This window comes from Hypanus sabinus, chromosome 20, assembly GCF_030144855.1.
Source record: "Hypanus sabinus isolate sHypSab1 chromosome 20, sHypSab1.hap1, whole genome shotgun sequence".
Taxonomy (NCBI): domain Eukaryota; kingdom Metazoa; phylum Chordata; class Chondrichthyes; order Myliobatiformes; family Dasyatidae; genus Hypanus; species Hypanus sabinus.
In genome coordinates, this window is record NC_082725.1 from 7154232 (window position 1) to 7169956 (window position 15725).

General features: G+C 43.3%; 1 protein-coding gene across 4 annotated transcripts in view; it reads left to right on the forward strand.

Moving 5' to 3' along the window:
- The first annotated feature begins 241 nt into the window (after positions 1 to 241).
- The window catches only part of rbms3 (RNA binding motif, single stranded interacting protein), a 1202299-nt gene continuing 1186815 nt past the window's right edge, over positions 242 to 15725 (forward strand). For all 4 annotated transcript variants that reach the window (XM_059945024.1, XM_059945027.1, XM_059945025.1 and 1 more), the window contains exons 1-2: positions 242 to 384; positions 858 to 1073. In XM_059945024.1, the coding sequence (XP_059801007.1) occupies positions 876 to 1073 (198 nt within the window). In that variant the 5' untranslated portion in view covers positions 242 to 384; positions 858 to 875. The remainder of the gene's footprint in view (positions 385 to 857; positions 1074 to 15725) is intronic.

The window sequence follows — 15725 nt, forward strand, 5'->3', positions numbered from 1 at the left end:
ATTTTAATACACTGGTGATGAAACAGATGCAGAAATTAGGTCCCTGGGTAATAATTTTTGAACTTGATGCAATTTCACTAGATCTCATTCAGAAGAGTTTTATTTTTTTCTGCAAGGTCGATAATAATGCTTGGCCCTTTTTTATTTGTGAAACTGGGAACAGTAGGTTTTTCAGGACAGGAGTGGAGAGGAACCCCCCCCCCCCCGAATGCTTCCCCCTTGCATTCTCTTCACCCCGGTTCTCGTTGTGCAGGGGTTGCGTGGCGCGACGCGGGCGGAGTGCGAGTGCGAGAGCCACGGTCACACAGAGGATAGATGAGCACCAGTGGAACCCGGCTAGCCGTGTAAATGCCGGAGTGTCAGCGCCCGCACCGCATCTCGCAGGTTGGGTACTCGTTTCTTGCATCCGCCTTTCGAGGTCGCGTGGGCTTTTTTTTTAATATTTCGCCATTCCCTCGGAAGGGGCTTTAACTTTTGGTTGTCATTTCTTCTAAGCGGTTCTTAAAGCGAGCACACCATCAGACACACTGCAATAATCCTGGGAATTTTTTTCAGTCTCCCCCTCCCCTCGTCTTTTGTAACTTTGGGATGGGTCCAGAGCTGTGGTGGAAGCTGTTCCCCATACCCGATGGTATAAAGTAAATTAGCCCTGCCCACTGAACGCCGAGTTCATCTGCTTAGTTAGCGTTTGCTTTTTCTTCGGGGCGACTGAAGGCCATTGCACAAGGACAAATTCAAAAGTCTGCGATTTTTCTACGGTTCCCGGGCGCGAAGCTCGCATTGTGTCCTACCCGTGGCTTGAAAAGGTGGCGTGAAGCTGATCTTGATTTTGTTGTTTTAAATCTTGTGCCATGTAGTGAATTCGGGAGACCGAGATGGATGTAAACGGAGTTTCTCAGTGTCGGGAGAACGGGAGCCTGGAGCCCATCCCCCACGCTCAGGGGTCTGGAGGCAGCGGCTGTCAGCAGCAGCAACAACACCAGCAGCAGGATGGGCAGCAAGAGGAGAGGGCAACTCTCACTGATAGCCACAGTCAGGAGAAGAGGCAAGCAAATGAGCAGGAAGACAAGAAGGTAAGAATAGTCTTACTTTTGATTTACAGATTCAAGAGCATTTTAAAAATGCATTGTCTGCTACTGAATAAGGAATTGAACAAATTTGCGTGCAACAAGAAGTATTTAATTTCACTGGCTGTTCAGGGCATTACTGATTGTGAATGATCAATAGGAAGTAGAAATGATGAAGACTATAACAAAATTGTTTGTAAACCCCATGGAACAAGCAGTTTTTCCCATTTCACTGGCTGTTAAAGGCATTAGTGAATGTGGTAATTGTTAATGATGAATGGGAAGTAAATTATGAAGAATATGATAATGCTTTTGTTTTACAAGGTGAGCATAAAATAGCAATATATTTGTAGATATTGTTTTATGGTTGCAATTTCAAAATTAATTATAGAATATGGAAATTTGGAGATGTTAATTGTTAAAAGGTATGGGAGCCAGATCTCACACCACTAGGTTCAGGGACAGTTCTAACCCTTCAACCATCAGACTCCTGAACCAGAGAGGATAACTTACCTTAATGCTGAACTGATTCCACAACCTATGGACTGACTTTCAAGAACTCTCATTTGTTATGTGCTGTGCCATATGACATGGGTGATCATGGTCTTTCCATAACCAAGATTGTTGGCAAATTTTTCTACAGAAGTGGTTTGCCATTGCCTTCTTCCCAGCAGTGCCTTTACAGGATGAGTGACCCCAAGCCTTATCAAAACTCTTCAGATATATTTTGCTTCATGTCAAGTGGTGGCATAACTGGGACTTGTGATATGCACCAGCTGTTTATATGACCATGCATCACCTGCCCCCATGGCTTCATGTGACCCTGATCGGGGGAGTAAGCAGGTGCTACACCTTGCCCAAGGGTGACCTGCAGGCAATTGGAGGGAAGGAGCGCCTTAAACCTCCCTTGCTAGAGACATATCTCCACCCCTCCTCCCAACTTAAGAACTCTACAACTCATGTTCTTAATATTTATTTATTATTTTATTGTATTGTATTATTTTTGTATTTACCATTTGTTGTCTTCTGTACCCTGAACACCCAAGTTGGGTGGTATTTCATTGACTCTTATGGTTATTATTCTATAATTTTATTGAATATGCCCACAAGAAAATGAATCTCAGTGTTGTATGTGGTCACATATATGTACTTTGATAATAAAATGTACTTAAACTTTGAAGATTTGACTTTGTCTATCTAAAAGTTTTATTTAGGTCATAGGAAGTATGTCTGTGCCATTTTTCTAAGCCATGTTTAGTTTTAACGAAACAAAACTAGAAAGAAAAAGCTAATGTTTTTGAATTATATAAACAAAATGTTTCTATACACAGGTTCAAAATTCAAAGTAAATTTATTACCACAGTACATCTACTTCACTGAATACTATCCTAAGATTAATTTTCTTGCAGGCAGTCACAGTAGAACAAAAAAATCCAATAGAATCAATGAAAAACTCTACACAAAGAATGACAAACTGTGCAAATAGAAAAAGAAACAAATAATAATAAATAAACAAGTAAATAAATGATAGTTAGAACATGAGTTGCAAAGTCCTTGAAAGTGAGTCATAGATTGTGTTCAATGATCATGTGATATCTATTCGTTACATTAGACAGATATCCGGAATGGTTAGGCAGGCTAGGCTTGTATTTGTATAAGAGTAAGTGGCAACTTGACTGAAGTGCAGTAGATTCTGTGGGGGCTGAACAAGTTTGATGTGAACCTGTGCTTTCTTTTCAGGGAAAGTCTACAACTAGAGATCATTTTTGAAACAAATATCCTAGTTGCCCTTTAAAGACAGTGATGAGAGGATTTTAATTTTGCCTGAAGGTCATGAATCTTTGGATACTCTTCAATAAAAGGCAGGGGAAGAAGAGGTTTTGATTTTTTTTGTTATGGCAGATAGAGAAGGTGAACTATCACTGTGTAAGGAGGAATATGGAGTTCAGGCGATTATTGGATCGACAATGATATTACTCAATGAGCACACTAATTAGTTTTTTTGCATTTGCACTATTTGTTTTCTTTTGCACATTGATTGTTTGGCAATCTTTGCTTGTGTGTAGATTTTCATTGATTCCATTATATTTCTTTGTTCTACTGTTAATGCCTGCATGATAATGAACATTAAGGCATGGTGACATACATATACATTGAAAATAAATTTACTTTGACCTTCGAGTGCTGGAGTGGGCTCAGGGCCCAGTGCTCTTGTTCAAATTCACACGTTCTTATGAATATTAGATCATGATATACAATGAAAGATACATAATACACTGATATACGTAATGTGTTATGTATAAAAGAAAATAATAAAACATATTTGGACCTGCTGCAATTTGCTATCCCAACACCAGGTTCTCAGTGGATACAATCTTCCTGACCCCATTCTGACTTGGAGCACCGTACAACAGTGAAACACACGTCAATTTTATCGATTTCAGCTCAGTGTTCGAGACCATCATTCCCTCAGACTTCAAAACCTAGGTCTCTGTACCTCTCTCTGCAACTGGATCCTTATCTTCCTTACTGGGAAATCACAGTCAGTGTGTATAGGGAATAATTTCTCCTTGCTAACTATTAACACAGGTGCAGCTCAATGATGTGTGCTTAGCACCCAGTTCTACTCTTCTTACGTTCATTCCACTGTAGCTAGGCATAGCTCAAATATAGTCTAAAAATTTGCAGATGATGCCACTGTTGTTGGCAAAATCCTGTGATGGCAATGAGGAGACTTACAGGAGAGAGCTTGATTAGCTAGTTGAGTGGTGTTGCAATAACACCCTTGTACTCAACGTCAAAAAGATCACAGAACTTTTTGTGGACTGAAGCAAGAGGAAGTCAGGAGAACACACGTCTGTCCCCATCAAGGAGTCAGCAGTGGAAAGGGTGAGCAAGTTCCTGGAAATCAACATCTCAGAGGATATATCCTGGGCCCAACACACTGATTGTATGAAACATGAAGAAGGCATGCCAGCTGCTCTACTTCATTATATGTTTGAGGAGATTGACAGGTCGCCAACAACCTGTTGCAAGTTTCTATAGGTGTCACCTGGAAAGCATTCTGAATAATTGCTGGTATGGAGCCTCCGGTGTACAGGATTGCAAGAGGCTGCAAAGGGTTATAGACTCAGTCTGCTTCATCACGAGTGCAACCTCCCCACCGTCAAGGATGTCTCAAGAAGGCAGCATTCATCATTAAGGGTCCTCACCATCCGAGACTTAAAACAATCACAAATTTCTAGAGATATACCGTGGAGAGCAATCTAACTAGCTGCATTACCATCTGGTATGGGCGCTGGGTGGGTAGCTACCGCACAGGATTGAAATAAGCTACAGAAAGTTGTATACTTCAACACATACAAACAAACTGGATGAACTCAGCAGGTCGGGCAGCATCCGTTGAAATAAGCAGTCAACGTTTCGGGCCGAGACCCTTCGTCAGGACACAAACAGAAAGTGGTACAGTTAGGCTGTTCCATCATGGCCATGAGCCTCTATAGTATCCAGGACACCTTCAAGGAGCAATGCTTCAAACAGAGAGCTTGCATCATTAAGAACCCCCGTTACCCTGGACATGCCCTCTTCTCATTGTTACCATCAGGAAGGAGGTACAGGAACCTTAAGAGGTTCAATCAATGATTCAGGAATAGCTTCTTCCCTTCAGCCATCCAATTTCTGAGTAGTCATTGAGCCCATGAACACTACCTCACCATTTTATAGTTCTATTATTGCACTACTTATTTAATTTATTATATATTTATTGTAAATTTACTGTAAATCATAGTTTTTTTCTCTATTAGTATTTATTGCATTGTAATTGTATTAACAGTGCTGCTGTTCAGTTAACAAATTTCATGACTTATGCCAGTGATATTAAACCTGATTCTGATTCCCCTCTTTGTGTTACCACCATCAGAAGATGCATACTGAAACATTTAGGAACAGTTTCTTCCGCTCCACAATCAGACTTCTTGAACCATTGAGACCACTTTACCTTATTTTTGCATTATTTATTTACTTTTTGTACTTTATAGATTTTATATTTTTTCTCTTTACTACCGCCGCAAAAAATCAAATTTCATGTCATAATCAGAATCAGGTTTATTTTCACTAACACATGTATATCATGAATAAGTCAGTGATAATAAATTCAATTCTGATCACTATGTGAAATTAAAGATACAAGTTGAGTTACTCCTCATCTGAAATTCCAAACTCCAAGAACCTTTGAAGTCTGTAATTTTTTTGAGCACTGATATGACGTCAAGTGACCTCACATCTGTAAAAATTAACTTATAAAAAATAGGAAAACACTGCATAAAGGGAAAAATGAAGAACTTGATCGTGCATTGAAAGAATGGATTCATCAGCGTCAGAATGAGCATATACTGATCATGAAATGAGCAAAGATCTACCAAAACAAACTGAAAATTGAAAGTAATTGTGAATACTCTGTAGGCTGATTGCAGAAATTTGAGAAAATGTATAGCATTAAAATTTTTAAAGATTTCAAAATTACAAAGATAAAGCATTTACTGGTCATGAAGCTGTGAGAAATTCACTAATGAATTTGCGAAGATTGTCTTAACACCAGAACAAGTTTACGATGCTGATTGTTTTCATATCTTACATAAGACCTTCATATATAAAAAAAAGAAATACAAAAAGAGTGTACTGTATCATTGCAGCAGTCGTCATCTGAGTGGACAGAATCAGAGTGGTAGAGGCAGGGTCGGTATTGTCATTTAAAGTAAAATTGGATAGGTATATGGACAGGAAAGGAATGGAGGGTTATGGGCTGAGCGCGGGCCAGTGGGACTAGGTGAGTGTCAGCGTCGGCACGGACTAGAAGGGCCGAGATGGCCTGTTTCCATGCTGTAATTGTTATATGGTTATATGGTGATCTTGAGCCTTTAGATTTTTGAGGCTTCAATGAAGAGAGCCTTCACTCAGAAAGTAAAAGGAAAGCTCTCGGTTCAGTTTTTTTTCCCTCTTCATATCTGCTTAGCTAGGACAGTAGAAATGTCAGGCAAGACAGTTGAAAGCTCCTCTTGCAGGGAGACCTCCAGTGTTGCTGATGACTACAGCTGTGAGAAGTGCATCCAGCTGTAGCTTCTGATGATTCACATTAAGGAGTTGGAGCTGGAATTGGATGAATTCCGGATTTTTTGGGAGTCTGAAGGGGTGATAGATAGGACATGTAGAGAGGTAGTTACACCCAAGGTGCAGTGCACAGGAAACTGGGTGACAGTCAGGAAGGGGAAGAGGGCTAAGGAGCCAGTACAGAGTAACCCTGTGGCCATCCACCTCATCAACAAGTATATTAATTTGGACACTGTCAGGGGAGGGCTGGAATGATCTAATAGAGGAAAGTCACAGTGGTTGAGTTTCTGACACTGACTTCTGCCTCTGTGACTCAGAGGGTAGAGGAGAAGATGCATACAGTGGTGATAAGGGATTCATTAGTCAGGGGAATGTACAGGAGGCTTTGTGGGCAAGAATGAAGTTCCTGGATGGTATGTTGCTTCCTGGGTGCCATGGCCTGGGTCATCTCGGATCAAATCCTCATCATTCTAAGTGGGGGGGGGGTGAATAGCCAGAGGTTGTGCTCCATGTAGGTACCAATGACGTAGGTAGGACGAGCGATGAGGTTCTGCCTAGGGAGTTCAGGGAGTTAGGTGCTAAGTTAAAGGGTAGGATCTCCAGGGCTGTGATCTCGGGATTGCTACCTATAGTAGTCAGTCAGTCGTGGTTGACCATGGGTACTGCGCCTCTTGTAGTCCCTGGTTTGTCCAGCAGCTTCGACTGTGACTATTAAAGCCGATCCTGGAACAGTAGGCTCTGCCACAGGGCATTGTGGAATTGTTGTCTGCTGTCCGCTGTGCTCTTCGTTTAGTTCTCCACTCCTCAAACTGACTCAGGTTCACTCTTTCGCCTTGTTCTAAGTGTTACTGAAGACTACCTCACCATTTGTTGTCGTCATCTTAGCACTCTGTTGATTTTTAAGACTTTCATGTCGCGCTTGCAGATGTCCTTGAAGCGATGCTGGGGTCTACCAATGTTCCTCTTGCCTGTTGCTAGTTCTTTGTAGAGGATGTCCTTTGGCAGTCTACCATTCTTCATATGATGGATGTGGCCCAGCCAATGCAGTCTGCGTTGTTTTAAAAGCATGAACATTGTGGGAAGTCCAGCATGGGAGAGGACCTCAAAGTTTGGGACTTCGTCTCTCCAGGTGATCCTGAGGATGCGTGAAGGCTGCGCAGGTGAAACCTATTGAGTTTCCTCTCCTGCTTGGAGTAGATGGTCCAAGTCTCGCTACCATACAGAAGGGTGCTGATAACGCATGCATTGTACGAGGCAGTCTTGGTCTTTGTAGTGAGTTTCGGATTCTCCCTGATCCGCGAGGAGAGTCGAGCAAGGATCGATATTGCTTTGCCGATACGCCTATTGATCTCAGCATCGAGGGAGGGAGGGAGTGTCGTTAATGGTCGACCCCAAGTAAGTGAACTCATGGACCACTTCTAGATCATAATTGTCATGGTGATGACTGGTGTCAGCACTACTTTCTGGCCAAGGACATTTGTTTTCTTTAGGCTGATGGTAAGCCCGAAGTCCTTGCATGCCTTAGAGAAGCGGTCCATGAGAGTTTGTAGTTGCTATTTGGTGTGTGAGGTTATAGCACTGTCATCGACAAAGATCATGTCACGTATTAAGATCTTTCGCACCTTTGTTCTTGCTCTCAGACGCACAGGGTTGAACAGACCTGGTGTGCATGTAGATGCCTTCTGTCGACGTCCCAAATGTGTGCTTCAATAGCATAGAGAAGAAGATGCTGAATAATGTTGGGGCCAACATGCATCCTTGTTTGACGCCGCTACGAACAGTGAAGGGTTCTGATGAGTTGCCATCGTACTGACCAGTAGCCCTCATGTTGTCATGGAATGACTTGATGATACTTTGGAGTTTCGGGGGACAGCCGACCTTGAGGAGAACCTGAAGTAGCCTATCCCTGCTGACAAGGTTGAATGCCTTGGTCAAATGGATGAAAGCGACATAGAGGGGTTTCTGTTGTTCCCTGCACTTCTGGAGTTGATGGAGTGAGAAATTCATGTCAACAGTTGACCTCCTTGCACGAAAACCATGTTGGGATTCAGGCTAGACTCGTTCTGCCAGAGTTTGTAGACGTCCCACAGCTACACGAGCAAAGACTTTGCCGACAATACTCAGGAGGGAGATGCCCCTGTAGTTGTTGCAGTCACTCCTATCACTCTTGTTCTTGTACGAAGTGATGATTTTGGAGTCACGCATATCTTGTGGTAAGGCTCCTTCCTTCCAGCACTGACAGAGGACCTTGTGTAAAGGTTGGAGGAGTGAGCTCTTGCAGTGTTTGATCAGGTCTGGAGGAATCCCATCCAGGTCTGAACTTTCCTTGGTGCCAGACTGTCAGATATCTTGCTGAGGTCCTCAATGGTTGGTACAGTTCATGCATAACTGGTAGATAATTGATGGCATCAATGGCTGAGGTAACAACATTTTCCCTCGAGTAGAGCTCAGAATAGTGTTCTACCCAACGTTCCATCTGCTTGCTTTTATCGGTGATTATTTCACCGCTCGATGACTTCAGGGGTGCAGTCTTGCTCTGCGATGGGCCAAGGGCCTTCTTGATACCATCGTACATCAATCTGATGTTGCTGGTCACAGTGCTGTCTGAATGTCCTCACTGAGCTGGAGCCAATACAGTTGACACTCTTTATCCGCGAATTCAACCAACCGCAAATCGCGAAAACCTGGAAGTGCTCTTCCAGCATTTGTTGTTCAAGCATGTAAAGACTTCTTTTTTCTTGTCATTATTCCCTAAACAATGCAGTATAACAACTATTTTACATAGCATTTACATTGTATTATGTATTAGAAGTAATCTAGAGATGATTTAAAGTATACGGGAGGATGTGCGTGGGTTATCGTGGATCGGGATTGAAAAAAAATTGGAAGTTCTCTTAATAAGTAAGTCGGAACAGGTACATCCGGTATTATTAAGCGTCTGTTAGTCAAATATTTGTCTTAATATATAGTATATATTTTAACTTTATATACATATAAAACACTTAACGTATGTTTCAGTGCCGGGCGAGCCAGTGACAGACGGCTTTCCAGTGTGCTCTCCATCCATGACAGGTTGATGTGGAGGATCAAAAACTCAAAACCCCAAAACCCAATAATTAAACCACTGCATTGTAGCTTTCATCAGGGCAGGGCCTTTCTTACATTATCCTTTAAAATTGTATCGATCGTTGACTGATGTAGCCTAACGCTTTTCCAATGACCGATGGCGTTTCACCTCTTTCCGATCGCTTTATTATTTCCACTTTATTTTCAATCGTGATCGTGATTATTTTCAGACAGAACTCTGGCGCCGGGTCCTAATGTCCACCGCACTGAGACAGGTCTGGGGTTCCGCTGGGTCCTAAAATTCACCGCATTGAGACGGGTTGAATAAGGCACTTGAGCATCTGCGAACTTTGGTATCCACAAGGGGTCCTGGAACCAATCCCTTGCGGATAAGGAGGGCCGACTGTACTCATTTGCGCACTGTCTTGCAGTCTGTCGCACTTTGCTTCTAACAGTTTGAAGAGCCTAGAGTGTTCGGTCAGATGGTGAGCACTTGTACTCTGTGAGAGCCTCATGCTTGGCTTCAATGACAGGAGTCATGATGTTGGACTTTGCCTCAAACCAGTAACGGCTCTTTGTGGTCTTTTTTCCAAAGATGGAGAGTGCTGATTCGTGGATGGTGTCATGAAGGTATGACCATTGTTCTGTTGCAATATCTCCTTGTGAGGAGGTAGTCATAGCACCCTGTACTGACTTGGCAAACTGATCAACCTTTTCTGACTGTTTCATCTCTGTTGTGTTGATGCAAGGTTTTCCAGTTTGTTTGGAGTGGTGGATTTTCTTCGGACGTAGTTTGATCTTGCAGCATACTAAAGCATGATCTGTATCACAGTCTGCACTGTGGTATGAGAGGGTGATTAGTACAGAGTTGATGAAAGAGCGCCTGGTGATGATCATGTCTAGTTGGTGCCAGTGTGGTGACTGTGGATGTCGCCATGAAACCTTGTACTGCGACTTCATCTGAAAGTAGGAGTTGGTTACACCCAGGCCTTGATAGGAGCCTGGATTCCAGGAGACTCCAGACAACTCCAGGAGACGTTGGCCATTGTCATTTATTTTGCCAATTCCAAAGTGGCCAAGACAAGATGGCCACGAATCATTATTGGCTCCCACTCTGGCATTGGTCACCAAGGAGTATGAGGTGCTCATCACTGGGAATATTCCTGACAACAGCTCCTAATTTGTTGCAGAACATGTCTTTTGCCTCAGAGGTGGAGTTCAAGGTAGGGGCATACATACTGACGAGAGATACTGGGCCTTGACTGGTGCGTAGGGGGAGAGTCAAGTTGTTCTGATCCATTTTCTGGTGGCTCCACCATTTGCAACAAGGAGCTCCAATCTCTATGCTCACGGGACTCGTCTTGGTTCTTTCCCTGCTAGAAAAATATGTAGTCCCTTTCCTTCAGTGTACCTGAATCTGCCAAACGTGTTTCTTGTAGGGCAGCTGTATCTACCTTGAGCCTTAGTAGCTCATCGATAATGATCACTGTTTTTTGTGCACCTTTGATATCCTTGAGGTTTTGGTCAAGTCCAGTCATCATTGTGCGGACATTCCAACATCCCAACTTGAGGGGAGTTGTCTTATTCGATTTGTTTCTTTCTTGTCTGGTGCAGTAGTTAGTCAGCTCTTCATGGAATAATCCATTATCCCCATGCACCCAATGAGGAAGACTGACTCTGGTGGGACAGCACCTTACTGGCTGGGGGCTGCCCAGCTTGAAGTGGGCGGTAGCTGTCCAGTGAAACACGTTGGTCTCTCCCATCGTCGGAAGCAACCCCTGGCGCCATGCTCTACACCATTCAAGCATTATGGTTTATAACCGGTAACTGCTGCTTCCCGTGTTTGTCCGACACTATAAAGCGAAGCTAGGGTGGCCTTGTCAGGGCGCAAGCCAGGGCAGAGTTGATATGGAGATCTGTCTGTTGCCCATGCAGTGGGACCCCCCTCTCCATGCTGATGACAGGTCCAAAGGAACGACGGAAGTCGGTACGGTTTGGTGCCAGCAGCATCGCAGGAGTTGCCGTGCCGGTGCTGGGTTCAGCAGTCAGCCACCTTCGGGACTCCAACTCCGGATTTTTCCTCGGGGTTTACTCCCACTCCTAGACGAGCTACCACCCATGGTTAATGAGCCCCATCTGTCAGGAGCAACTGGTTTTAAGGCATCAGTGGCCTGCCTTTGCCCCTTGAACAGCTCTGCTGGGCATAAGAACTGTGCCACGTGTGAAGGCCTGGAGTTGGACTTGGTTGTCAGAGGCTGTTTGAGATGCACATCATGAAGAGCATTTGTTTAGCAGTGGGAGATCGTCTCCACTACCACCCTTCGGCTATGACTACCTTAGGAACCATACCATGTATTAGTAAGGCCAGAACCAGGAAGATTATATAGTTAAATATGTGGGTAAGGAGTTGGTTTAGGAGGGAGGGCTCCATGAGGCTCTCTTCCAGGAAAGGTAGGTCATGTGCAGAAGGGACGGTTTGCACCCAAACTAGAGGGGGTCTAATATCCTAGTGGGAAAGCGACACACTCAAAATGCTGGAGGAACTCAGCAGGCCAGACAGTATCTATGGAAAAGAGTACAGTTGACGTTTCAGACCAAGACCCTTCATCATGACTCAAGTTTGTTAATGCTGCATGGTGGGGTTTAAACTGGAGTTATAGGGAATAGGAACCAGAGTGCCAAAACAGTTAATGGAGTGTTTGTGGAGGCAGATGTTGGTGAGACCTCAGATAAATTAGGAATGAAACGGTTGAGCATAGTGCAACTAGTGTTCTGAGCTGCCTATATTTTAATGCAAGAAGTATCCTAGGAAAGGCAGATGAAACAGAAGCAATGTGTATTGAGGAGCGGCTTTTAATAGGGCAAAATTGCTGTCAACAGGATGAGTTGCAACGTAAAAGGTGGACAAAATCAAAAAGGTTGAATATAGGACTGAAGGTGTTATATTTAAGTGCGCACAGTAGATGGAATAAAGTAGATGACCATGTTGCACAGTTGCAGATTAGCAGGCCGATCAAGAACCTTCCAATTCCTGCCTTAAATGCACCCAATGACCAGGCCTCTGCAGTTGCCTGTGGTAACAAATTCCACAAATACACCACTATCTGGCTAAAGAAATTTCTCAGCATATCTGTTTCAAATGGACACCGCTCTATCCTGAGGCTGTGCCCTCTTGACCTAGACTCCTCCACCATGGGAGACATCCTTTCCACATCTACTCTGTCTAGACCTTTTAAAATTCAAAAGGTTTCAATGAGATCCCCCTCTTCATTCTTCTAAATTCCAGTGAGTACATGACCAGAGCCATCAAACATACCTCATTTGATAACGCTTTCATTTCTGGAACCATCCTTGTGAACCTCCTCTGAACCCTCTCTAATGTCAGCATATCTTGGATAAGGAGCCCAAAGCTGTTCACAATATTTAAGGTGAGGCCCCACCAGTACCTTATAAAGCCTCAGCATCTCATCCCTGCTCTTATATTCTAGACCTCTTGAAATGAAAGCAAACATTTCATTTGATTTCCTGCCCACTGACTCAACCTGCAAGTTAACCTTTAGGATGTTAGGCACAAGTACTCCTAAGGCACCCTGCATCTCGCATTTTTGGATTTTCTCCCCGTTTAGAAAATAGTGTGCACATTTATCTCTTCTTCCAAAGAGCATGATGATGCATTTTCCAACATCATACTTCATTTGCCTCTTTCTTGTCCATTCTCCTAATCTGTCTAAGTCCTTCTGCAGCTGCCTTGTTTCCTCTACACTATCTAACCCCTTTACCAATCTCAGTATCATCTGCAAACCTGGCGACAACACCATCCATTCCATCATCTAAGTCATTGATATATTGCATAAAAAGAAGTGGGCCCAACACTGACCTCTGCAGAATACCTGGCAGCCAACCAGAAAAGGATCATTTTATTCCCAAGCGCTGCCTCGTACCAATCAGCCAATGCTGTAACCGTGCTAGTAATTTTTCTGTAATACCATGAGCTCATAACTTGGTAAGCAGCCTCATGTGGGACATTGTCAAAGGCCTTCTGAAAATCCAAGTATACAATATCCACTGCATCCCCCTTTATCTAGCTGACTTGGAATTGCCTCAGAGATGTCCAACAGGTTGGTTAGCCAAGACTTCCCTTAAAGAAACCATGCTGACTTTGTCCTGTCTCTCCTTGTGTCACCAAGTATGCTTTATCCTCATCCTTAATGATTGATTCCAATATCTTCCCAACAACTGAGGTCAGGCTCAGTATAGCGGATCCCCTATTAAGCTCAATGACAAGCTGCTCTAAAAGGCCATCTCATAGGCATTCAACACATTCACTCTTGAGATCCATTACCAACCACATGATTTTCTCAGTATACTTGCATGTTAAAAATCTCCCATGACTACCATAACATTGCCCTTTTGATACCCCTTTTCTATTTCCCTTTGTATTCAGTAATCCACATCCCAGCTACTGTTTGGAGGCCTGTATATAACTGTGGTCCGAGTCCTTTTACCCTTACGGTTTCTAAGCTCATCCAACAATGATTCAACATCTTCCAATCCTATGTCACATCTTTCTAATGATTTGATGCCATTCCTTACCAGCAGAGCCACGGCATCCCTCTGCCTCCTTTCCAATCCTTCTGATACAGTGTGTAACCTCGGACATTCAGCTCCCAACTATAACCATTCTTCAGCCATGATTCAGTGATGGCCACAACATCATCCCTGACAATCTGTAAAAGTGCAGCACGATCTTCCACCTTTTACTCCCTGCATTGAGATGTAACACTTTTGAGGACTGCACTTGCTACCCTTTCTGACTCTGCATTCTGCCAAGTTAGTTTAACCCTCTCCAACAGCTCTAACAAACCTGCCTGCGTAAATATTGATCACACTTGGGTTCAGGTGCAACATGTCCCTTTTGTACAGGTCATACCTCCCCCAGCTTCCAGAAGACTGGAAAATTACAAATGGTTCTCCATTTTCCAGAAGGGAGAGAGGGAGAAGGAAGTAGGCCAGTTAGTTTGACCTCAGTGGTTGGGAAGATGTTGGAGTGAATTATTAAGGATGAGGCCTCAGGGTACTTGGAGGCACATGACAAAATAGACCTTAGTTAGCATGGTTCCCTCATGGGGTATATCTTGCCTGATGAACCTTTTGGTATTCTTTGAAGAAATACGAAGCAGGATAGAGAAAGGAAAATCAGTTGATGTTGTGTACTTGGGTTTTCAGAAGGCCTTTGACAAAGTGCCATATGTGAGGCTGCTTAACAAGGTACAAGCCCATGGCATTATAGGAAAGATTCTAGCATAGATAAAGCAGTGGCTGATTGGCAGGAGCCAAAGAGTGGGAATAAAGGGAGCCTTTTCTAGTTGGCTTCCAGTGACAAGTGGTGTTCCACAGGGAACTGTGTTGGGATTGCTTCTTTTTATGTTATACATCAATGATTAGGATAATTGAATTGATGGCTTTGTTGCAAAGTTTGCGGGCAATATGAAGATGGGTGGAAGGGTAAGAGTCTATGAGGAAGTAGAGAGGCTGCAGATGGACTTAGACAGATTAGGAGAATAAGCAAAGAAATGGCAGAAGGAATACAGTATTGGGAAATGTATGGTCATGCACTTTGGTAGGAGAAATGAAAGGGTTGACTATTTTATAAATAGGGAGAAAATACAAAAAAAATTGAGGCACCAAGGAACTTTGGAGTCCATCTGCAGGATTCCCTAAAGGTTACTTGTAGGTTAAGTCTTTGGTGAGGAAGGCAAATACAATGCTGGCATTCATTTCAAGAGGACTAGAATATAAAAGCAAGGTTGTAATATTGAGACTTATAAAGCACTGGTGAGGCCTCACTGGGAGTATTGTGAAAAGTTTTGGGGCCCCTTATCTTCAAGAGGATGTGCTGAAACTGGAGAGAGTTGAAAGGGTTCACAGAAGTGATTATAAGATTAAATGGTTTGTCATAATAAGAGCATTTGATGAATCTTGGCCTGTATTCACTAGAAGTCAGAGAAGATTGGTGGGTGACCTCATTGAAACCTATCAAATGGTGAAAAGCCTTGGAGTGGATATGGAGAGGATGTTTTCTATGGTGAGAGTGTCTAAGACCAGAGGAGATGGCCTCAGAATAGAGGGGAATTCTTTTAGAATGAAGATGAGGAGGAATTTCTTTAGCCAGAGAGTAGTGAATCTGTGGAACTCTTTGCCACAGGCAGCTGTGGATGCCAAGTCTTTATATTTACTTATGGCAGAGGTTGATAGATTCTTGATTGGTCAGGGCATGAAGGGATACGGGGAGAAAGCAGGAGATTGAGGCTGAGAGGAAAATTGGATCTGCCATGATGAAATGGTGGAGCAGACTCGATGGGCCAAATGGTCTAATTCTCCTCCTATGTTGTCTCTTCGTAACCTTATAATCAAAACATGGCATTATAGGTGGAGACTGAAAACCTGCAGTCGTTTGTTGTTGTTTAACAGCTGATTCAGCTATTC